Source organism: Penaeus japonicus, unplaced genomic scaffold, assembly GCF_977035675.1.
Source record: "Penaeus japonicus unplaced genomic scaffold, GWHDUDI00000001_assembly GWHDUDI00000041, whole genome shotgun sequence".
NCBI lineage: Eukaryota > Metazoa > Arthropoda > Malacostraca > Decapoda > Penaeidae > Penaeus > Penaeus japonicus.
The window spans coordinates 9385484-9395483 of record NW_028234443.1 but is presented as its reverse complement, the minus strand read 5'-3'; the positions used below and the strand labels follow the sequence as shown (position 1 = coordinate 9395483).

Here is a 10000-nt window from a genome sequence, read left to right as displayed (position 1 = left end):
AATCGTATTTTTAAATCTAACATTTCAGGCAAATGGTTCATGGCCTATTCCCCAGTTTAGGCGTGGGTGCAAGTGTATGTGCATGAAGAGTTGTCCTGGCGATGTTTCACGAACCTCCCTGGATTTCATACGGCCCTGAAAACAGGATTAGGTCGGGGGGGGGGGGGCAGGCAAGAGGAATGGGGGAGGAAGAAAGGGCGAATAGGGGTAGGGCGGATAAGGGTGAAGAGAGAGGTAGGGGGGGGGGGATAAGAGAACAACAAGCGCAGGAATAAGGGAAGAGATATAGCGTGAAAGATAAAGAAAAGGAGTAGTGAAGGAAAGAAGAAATTAGTAAGGAAACAGATAAGAACAAGGTAAACCATAAAAGTAGCAAAAGCGAAAACGAGAGGAGAGTGCGGGTAAGGGAGCGAGAGCAGCAGACGAAACAGGGTAGAAAACGGAAGTAGAAAATGAGGGAGTAGCTAGAGAAAGCAAAAACGGAAGTAAGGGTAGTAGAGGATAGACTAAAGAAGCGTCGGGAATAAGGCGAGTCAAGGCGGAGGAAACAGTAGGCAAAAGTAAGGGATATAGGCAGAAAGGGTAATAAGGGAGATAGGAGAAGAGAAAGGAGAAGAGAAACAAGAGGCTAGGACGGGGAGAAAATAAAGGAAAGGGGGGAGGAAAAGGGAGATGAAGAACAAGGGGGGGGGGGGAGGAAGTTAAAGGAGAGGGAGGGGAAGGATAAGGACGGGGGGAGGGGAGGTAGGAAGGAGGAGGTCGCAAGGCCTCACAACCCTCCAATGCCATGGGGTCGGAGAGTCAGCGGAGACAACCTGGAAGCAGAAAGAAAGGAAGGCCTGAGCCCGATTACATGCCTTCAAAAGCTAAAGTGTATGGGTAAGCTGGACGTGCTTTACACGGGCTGCCAACCCATTACACACTATATACACAATATGTACACATTCAATATAATTAATACAAATATTCAAAGCTATACGATTAACCCTAGCTGCTTCTTACCTAATTAATAGAAAGAACTATACAAAAATTAATTATGTCACTATATTCATTCACGTACTGCATCTCTATGCTGTATTTCACTCTGATCAGTGCGATTAACGATTAGGGCGTTAATTATAAGGACACTTAAAGGTTCACTATCGTCATCACCATCATTATCACCATCATTATCACTATCACTTCTTTAACCAAATTCACTGATAGAACAACCAGGTCACATCGTCCTCCACTTGGAGCAGTAAAACTACACTAGGTCACATTTAGTCACCATCTGCTGTGTCTGCTACCCCTGGAACTGCTGCATCTACAGGATCCGATGTGTCAACGGCACCCGGCAGAGATCGGCTGGCACTACGGGTAAAGTATCGGCCAGAGTTTTGCGCTTCTGGATTGGCCGGTACATCCTCAGGATCATGATCAGATTCGTCCTCCGATTCATAGGACAATTCATGGGAGGTCCTAAATGGCTTTATATGGTTGAGATGCGCTTTCATCTGCACGTCTGTATGGACATCCCTAATCTCGAAGGTCACTGGTCCTAAACGAGATACAACTCTTGCCGGGCCGCGCCATCTTCCCGACAATGGAGCTGCTGCACCAGTATGCTTCCCATGCTCATAATACCAGACTAAGCTACCCACATCAGGCTGAAATGTCTCCTTTTTGCCACGGTTATAGTATCTACCATAGCTTGCTCTGGAATCATTAGAAGCGGTAATGGCAGCTTTACGTGCCTCAGAGAGACGCTCCTGCAGATTCAAGCTTTCTGCAAATACCGCTTCGTTGGTGAGCCCTACAGGGAAATTTGCATGTCTGCCCGTTAGCAAATATAGGGGCTGCTCATGAGTACTCCTATGAATGGCGGTATTGATCTGCAGCCTTAGTTCCGGCACAAACTGATGCCAAATTCTGGGCCTCTTGTTCACGAGTGCCGTGAGAGCAGATTTCACAACCCTATTGGTTCTCTCTATCAGCCCATTAGCCTGTGGGTGGTATCTGATTGTGTAGTGGTGGCTGGAGTGCATCATTCGAACCAGCTCCTTAAAGAGACCACTTGTAAACTGTACCCATTATCCGTCTGGATAACCCGAGGTGGACCGAACAGAGTTACCCAGTGGTCGACAAAAGCTCGATGGACAGTGATTGCAGTCACTTTCCTTAAGGGCACAATCTGCAACCATCTCGTGTGTTGGTCGAGAACAGATAGACCATAGCGCACTGGTATAGAGGAGCCAAAGTCCATAATGTCCATGGATACACGCTCTAGAGGGTATTGCGCAAGGGGGGCACTAGCCATAGGAACACGCTGCGGATTACCTCTGGACTGCTGGCATACTGGACAATTTGCAACGTATTCCTTACAGTCTTTAAGCATGTTAGCCCAGTAATACATAGCCCTGGCATTCTCATATGTCCTCTGTACACCAGGGTGCGAGGCTAACGGCGGCAAGTGAGAAACTTTCAAGGCAGAGTTCTTTAAAGAAGAGGGAACAACTAGTTGATAGCACACCCTGTCTGCCAAGTGCTTAAGTCGGTAAATAACTCGATCTTTCACCTCAAACTCATCTAAGGGAAGAGGCCACTTCTTCCTGGGCACTGTCCCTTCCAGCAAATATCGTTTCAGATCGGCAAGCTGGGGGTCTTGAGATTGCTTTGCTGCTATGGCCTCTGGCGAGAGCTCAGTGATGGCTAACGCAGCTACGTGTTTTGTGGATATGTCCTCCGATACCTTAACGGGAGCTACATGCCTGGAAAGAAGGTCCGGAACGTGATTGGTAGGGCCTTCTTTATACCTTATATTGAAGGTGTAAAAGGAGAGGTCGTGAGCGTACCTCGTCATCCTGGGAGATTTAGTCTTTCGAGTGAAGACATGAACCAAGGGTCTATGGTCTGTATAGATGGTAAATCTCCTCCCATAAAGGTAAGAATCGAATACCCTCACACCTTCCACTACACTCAGGGCCTCTAAATCTATAGCAGGGTATCTCGTTTCTGCTGCCCTTAACTTCCTGCTATAATAAGCTATGGCATGCGGAATGTTGTCTTCGTCCCTCTGCATCAGGCAGGACCCAATTGCTACTGCTGATGCATCAGTATGTAGTTCGAACTCCTGGCTGAAATCAGGCTGCCTAAGTATCGGTGCTGTGACAAGACGCTGTATAAGTTCGGTAAAGGCCTCTTGTTGTTCAGGTCCCCACACCCATTTCTGACCTTTCTTAAGCAAGAGATGCAAGGGTGAAGTTATCGTTGCATATCCAGGAATATGCTTGCGAAAGAATCCTGTGCAGCCAAGAAACCTACGCACCTCTTTAACGTTACGTGGGGGCGGCATCTTTGAGATGGCAATCACTTTATCCTGGTTGGGCAGCACACCTTCTGGAGTGATGGTAAAGCCCAGAAAATTTATGGTCTTAGCAGCAAAGGCACATTTTTCGATATTTAATTTTAGTCCAGCTGCAGAGAGCAAGGTCAAGGTCTCCCGCAAGTCTTGCACATGTTGAGCAAACCCTCTGCTATATATTACTATATCGTCAAGGTAGCAGAGCGTGTGTTTCCCCAGAACCGAGGATAACAGCACATTCATGGTTCGTTGGAATGTGGTTGGTGCAGTAGCCAAACCAAATGGAAGACGACAAAATTGGAACAGCCGATAGCCATCTGAAAACGCAGTCTTTGGGCGATCTTTGGGCTCCAACTCTACGGCCCAGTAAGCTGCACGAGCATCAAGTGTGGTGAATGTATCCATGGGGCCCAACTCATCGATCAGTGCATCTATACGTGGCAGAGGATACGTGTCCTTAATGGTGACCGCATTCAAGGCTCTGTAATCGACACAGAACCTTAAACTACCATCCTTTTTCTTTACAAGGACGACAGGGCTAAGCCAAGGGCTAGTAGACGGCTCTATAACACCTGTCCGTAGCATAGAATTGCATTGCTGTCGAATGGTCTCTTTGGTGGCGTATGGTAGTCTCCACTGCCTAGTGCAAGTGGGCTTGGCGTCACCTGTATCTATGTGATGACGAATGCCTGGGACTAAACCTATGGTCTCTTCCCCACCATCAAAAAGGTCTTTATGGTGATCAATTATCTGAACTATTTCCTGCCTCTGTTCAGGAGTTAAGTGGTCAAGGGATGGAGTACTTAACCCTTCTTTATCCAAAGAAAACCATTCCTGGGCTGCCTCACAAGTGGCTAGGGCGATAGATGGTGGTAACACTGCACCTTCTATGTCCAACTCATCTTCCTCAGTAATGTCTTTGAGGTAACCATATTCGGAATAATCCCACTCCATATCAGAATCAGAATCCAATTCCATGAACAAGGAGTCCTTGTCAGGACTACTGTTGAAACGGGCAATGTCCTCCCAACTGGATATGTTAATCTCGGCATTATTGTAATCTACTGCTGGCAAATCCACGTTAACGGTGCAACTGTCACTCTCCACTCCTGGGTACTTCATCTCAGGATCAAGGGCACCATTAAATATAGCCTCCCCTTCTGGTTCTGTCTCGCCGCAGGGGGCACCACTAACCATCTCTTCCCTTCCAGGTTCTGTCTCGCCACAGGGGGAACCGTTAACCATCTCTTCCCTTTCAGGTTCTGTCTCGCCACAGGGGGAACCGTTAACCATCTCTTCCCTTTCAGGTTCTGTCTCGCCACAGGGGGAACCGTTAACCATCTCTTCCCTTTCAGGTTCTGTCTCGCCACAGGGGGAACCGTTAACCATCTCTTCCCTTTCAGGTTCTGTCTCGCCACAGGGGGCACCATTAACCACACCTTCCCTTTCAGGTTCTGTCTCGCCACAGGGGGCACCATTTATCATACCTTCCCTCCTTGCATTTGTGCAATATACTGCATCAATGGAGGACACAGTTCCTAGCCTAGTCCCTGGTCTTAGCGTAAGTGGCCGTGATGAAAGGTTTATGGCCCAGACAGTACAGCATCTATCAGTTACTGTGGTAACGGAATATGGTAGAGTTAACGAGTCTGACACAATGGGGGTTAATACAACATCCCCATGGACTTGCCCTAATCTTGAAATGACCCCTTTCAAGAACACACCTGAATGCGAGGGGATTACCGTCCGTTTTGCCAGGTGTACAGTTGCCTCCGGTCCACCTTCTGGGGTGGATTTAGGCAAGTCAGTCTGGGTCGATGCATCCTCATAACTCCTTACCCAAGCTATCTTCAGGGACTCTGTATCCGTGAAAACTACGGAGAACCTGTAGTCCTCTAAAATCAGTTGGCCTGTGGATGAGTTTGCAGCCGATTTCAGGGTAAAGTTAATACGCCTGAGGAAATCAATTCCTAAAAGAAGGTCTCCCGGGAAATCCAGATCAGCTACGGTGGCCTGGTGAACTAGAGTTAAGCCTTCTCCAAGCTTAAATGGCACAGAGACTTCCGATTCTGATCTGACAGCTCCAGAAATACCTTTTAGAACCTTTTGCGAGGGCTGTTTGGGCAAGTCATTACCGTCAATCATATCAAGGGCACCAGGCTTAATTAGCGTAATTTCGGACCCAGTATCGATAAAACACATTATGGTTGTTCCGTTAGCATTGAGTGCCACGAGAGGTCGTCCGTTCCTCTCGCGTGCCCTCACGGCCATGACTTTCACTGGTGTCCCTTTCACTGTACCTAGCGAACTGGCTCCTTTCATTCCTGCCAGCGGGACTCGGAGCTCTGTCTCCCTGGCGTCGAGGAAAGGGACATTCTCGGGCCATATGGCCATTGTGGCCACATCTAAAGCACGTGTATAACCCAGGCCTGGTAGGGGAGCGAGAAAAGGCTGTAGCTCGGCACTCGTGGTTGCTGTGGGTGGTGCTCTTATGGAAATCGCACCATACATTTGATCTAGAGCGGTCTGGTGAGGGAGCCATGGCTAAAGGGACAGACTGAGGACTGGCTAATAAGGGACTGAGACTATAAGAGTCCCTGGCTCGGTGTGGACGCTCGACAAAGCGACGCCGAAGCCTATCATCTTCCTCAGAAAGAGGGTTGGGCGACTGATGGCGGCCTGTAGAGTGGCCATGTCTAATGCCATTCCTCGAATTCCACACTCTCTGAGCGGTCTCAGCCAGTTGTTGTGAGGTGCAGTCGTCCTTAAGCACCAGAAAGTCCCTCAACCAATCTGGGACACCCGAAAGGAAGACCCTCCTTATTAGCTCTGTCGGGTCTCCTATGGCCTCTTTATGATCTCGGTACCCTTGGTAACCGAGGCCTCAATCTGGAGGTAAAAATCCATCGGGGCCTGCAAGTCAGACATAGTATGATCGTACAGGACTTTATAAAAATCGGCTGCCGTGTACGTGCCCCTAAATTTTCTCCTTAACTCTCGTTTAAAGGAGTTCCAGTCTCTAATATGGTCGAAACTTTCCGAATTGATTATCGTTTCGGCTCGACCACGACAGTTAGCCCTTGCTGCCCTGATAAACGCATCGCTAGTGGGAGGTCGAACCAAGTTCTCTATTGATCGAATCCAGGACTCGATCTCCTGGTTCCTTTTAAGAGGATCACAGGCCGAGGTCTCTCCTTTAAAATATGGCACGTTGTCCCTACTACTTATCACATAGGAGATTGGGTTATCAGACCCTAAAGATGTAGGGGCTCTCGGCAGGAGCTCTGGAGTATGTCCGTTACTAGCGAAAGGAGGCTGCCTCACATACTCTGATGAGGGCCCTTCATGAGAAGGAGGTGCCGGCGTCGGGTTACCTCTCCTGGCAGGTTCCGAGTAATATGCACTCGACTGAGGCTGCCTGTGGGAGTCATACCCACCAAAGCCAAGTTCTGGGCCATTAATACTCGAAGACACCGCCCTAGGGACCTGTAGTTCCCGCCTCTCCAATTCTCTTTCCCTCCTGCTAAGCCTCCTTTCCCATTCCAAGAGTACATCCCGGGAGAAGTCATCCGTGATGGTAACCCTTTGAGGCCTCTCAGCCTCAGGTGCTTCAGTGGCTACCTGCGGGGCAGTCACTTCTACAGGGGTCGAAACCTGCCGAGCGGCATGTCTGGAGACCTCAAGCTCACTGGTCTGAGCTACAACTTCCTCAGCTGCCTGACTATGCAACCTATCCTCCAGTCTACTTAGCCTGTCACTACTGGATCGGGCTTGTTCGTCACTCCTCCGAGCCAACTCATCGATCCGGCTCATCAACTTCTGCTCATTTTGAGCCATGAGGGTCGCCATCCTCTGATAGAATTCCTCTATCATTGTGACTTCACCCTCCATTGCCGAGACTGCCTCACGCACAAGCCTATCCGAGCCTTGAGCTAAGAGAGGAAGGGATTCGGTAGATTGACTCCTGGAGGTGGGTCTATCAACCGTGTTACTGCCGTCCTTTTTACCGGCCTTTCCCCTTGTATGCATGACCTACTGTTTCGACTACACTTCACTATTAACTATTCACTATTCACTCCCTTTTCAACGGGCTTTCCACCCGCCCTGAACGCACTTAAAAACCACTAGCGAGATGCAGTACAGAGACACCAACACGTTCACAACTAAGAAGCAGTTACAAAAACTTTAATTTAAGACTAAATGACACATTAAAAAGAATACAAAAATTAAGCTAGCCGTTCAACAACTTAAATCCAAGTCCTTTGACTTAAAAAATCAGATACCAAAATACAATTTAGGAGTGGAATTAGAGCTCCTATGATCACCGTAACAAGGTCGAAAATACCAAACAACGCACGAATGATAACGTGAAGGCAGAGTCGAAGGGGGCGAGAGCGAGAGAAGGGAGGAAGGCGGGAGCGAAGGCAAAAGCAGAGTCGAAGGGGACGAGAGCGAGAGAAGGGAGGAAGGCGGGAGCGAAGGCAAAGGCAGAGTCGAAGGGGGCGAGAGCGAGAGAAGGGAGGAAGGCGGGAGCGAAGGCAAAGGCAGAGTCGAAGGGGACGAGAGCGAGAGAAGGGAGGAAGGCGGGAGCGAAGGCAAAAGCAGAGTCGAAGGGGACGAGAGCGAGAGAAGGGAGGAAGGCGGGAGCGAAGGCAAAGGCAGAGTCGAAGGGGGCGAGAGCGAGAGAAGGGAGGAAGGCGGGAGCGAAGGCAAAGGCAGAGTCGAAGGGGACGAGAGCGAGAGAAGGGAGGAAGGCGGGAGCGAAGGCAAAGGCAGAGTCGAAGGGGACGAGAGCGAGAGAAGGGAGGAAGGCGGGAGCGAAGGCAAAGGCAGAGTCGAAGGGGACGAGAGCGAGAGAAGGGAGGAAGGCGGGAGCGAAGGCAAAGGCAGAGTCGAAGGGGCGAGAGCGAGAGAAGGGAGGAAGGCGGGAGCGAAGGCAAAGGCAGAGTCGAAGGGGACGAGAGCGAGAGAAGGGAGGAAGGCGGGAGCGAAGGCAAAGGCAGAGTCGAAGGGGACGAGAGCGAGAGAAGGGAGGAAGGCGGGAGCGAAGGCAAAGGCAGAGTCGAAGGGGACGAGAGCGAGAGAAGGGAGGAAGGCGGGAGCGAAGGCAAAGGCAGAGTCGAAGGGGGCGAGAGCGAGAGAAGGGAGGAAGGCGGGAGCGAAGGCAAAAGCAGAGTCGAAGGGGACGAGAGCGAGAGAAGGGAGGAAGGCGGGAGCGAAGGCAAAGGCAGAGTCGAAGGGGGCGAGAGCGAGAGAAGGGAGGAAGGCGGGAGCGAAGGCAAAGGCAGAGTCGAAGGGGACGAGAGCGAGAGAAGGGAGGAAGGCGGGAGCGAAGGCAAAGGCAGAGTCGAAGGGGACGAGAGCGAGAGAAGGGAGGAAGGCGGGAGCGAAGGCAAAGGCAGAGTCGAGAGCGAGAGAAACGTAGAAAAAGGCGGAAATGAACAAGAAAAAAGAGGTTAAGACAAAAGGCTAGGTACAGAAGCCATTCAAAATCCAAGCACAATACACAACTTGATAAATACTTTAACATGGCTAAACAAGGCTTAACACGGTTCACATTCAGTATGGTAATGTTACAGATATGTTACATATTGCATTGGAAGAGACTTCACAAAGATGTGGAGAAGTAGAAATACAGTGTCCCTACTCCTAGCAGAGCCACAAATGTTTAGCTGGAGAGCTTGAAGGCACACGCCTTGCTCTAAACTCCTAATATATTTACACAAAATAATGCGGCTCTCTAAAGCTACAAACTGCTAGCTAAGCTTAGAGAAAAACTTCTAATTGCTGGACAGGACAAACTAAAGAGCAAGAGAGCTCATACGCAACCACATCCTCACCGCTGCCACCAGATTTTTATGCGGGCGCCCTGTAAGGATATCTGTCATGGGGAAGCCCGGAAATACATCCGCCCAAGCGGGGATGACGGCTTAGGGCCGGAAGAAAGAGGGAGGGGGCCCGTTCACTTCCCCTTAAGGAGACTAAGTCCCATTCCCCAGGTGCATGTCCCTTAAAGAGGGTCTGGTTGCGTTAGTTTAGTCCTGGTTTTTAAAATAATAAATAGTAAAAAAGTATGAATAAAAGTATAAAATTGCCCAGTAGCAAATAGCTTAAAAGTTAAAACACTTCAAAAAAAGATTGATAAAAGAAAAAATCAAAGTAAAATAACATGGGCGTCTCTGGCTAGTGTTGGCCAGTGTATCTCCCTCACAGGATATTATTATACTAGCACGTCCAGCTTTGTCCTAACTGGCATGTAACTCGAGTCAGTACAACCTTTCTTTAGCTGCTCCTGCGTCGCCACAAGGGTATTCCAGGGTAATCCAGGGAGGGTCAGAGAAACACCAAGTTCCAGAGACAACTGATTTATTTTCAGCTCGTCGGCTATTTATAGCCGGCGGGCTATTGGCATGGAAAATATGTTTTTAGTTTGGACTTAAACAATACAAATCTTTTAAAACTCATAAAGACATTAATATTTACAATTCTCATATTAAATAATAAAACAGGCAAATACAGCTTTAAAACATTAAAACAATAGGAAACACGTAAGATTAGAACTATGAAATCAGCCAAATGGCTCAGCGTAATTTTAAGCAATAAAACAAATATCACATAAAAGGAAATTATTAAACATCACACAACAATTACAAAATA

At 48.8% G+C, this 10000-nt stretch overlaps 1 protein-coding gene across 1 annotated transcript; it reads right to left on the bottom strand.

Moving 5' to 3' along the window:
- Nucleotides 1-1262: 1262 nt before the first annotated feature.
- LOC147466777 (uncharacterized) lies at nucleotides 1263-2027 on the bottom strand. The gene has a single exon (XM_086534418.1). The coding sequence runs from the start codon at nucleotides 2025-2027 to the stop codon at nucleotides 1263-1265; it is 765 nt and encodes a 254-aa protein (XP_086390544.1).
- Between the last annotated feature and the right edge of the window lie 7973 nt (nucleotides 2028-10000).

Coding starts and splice junctions, on each gene's coding strand:
- LOC147466777 (XM_086534418.1), bottom strand. CDS start 2,027: ATGCACTCCAGCCACCACTACACAATCAGATACCACCCACAGGCTAAT.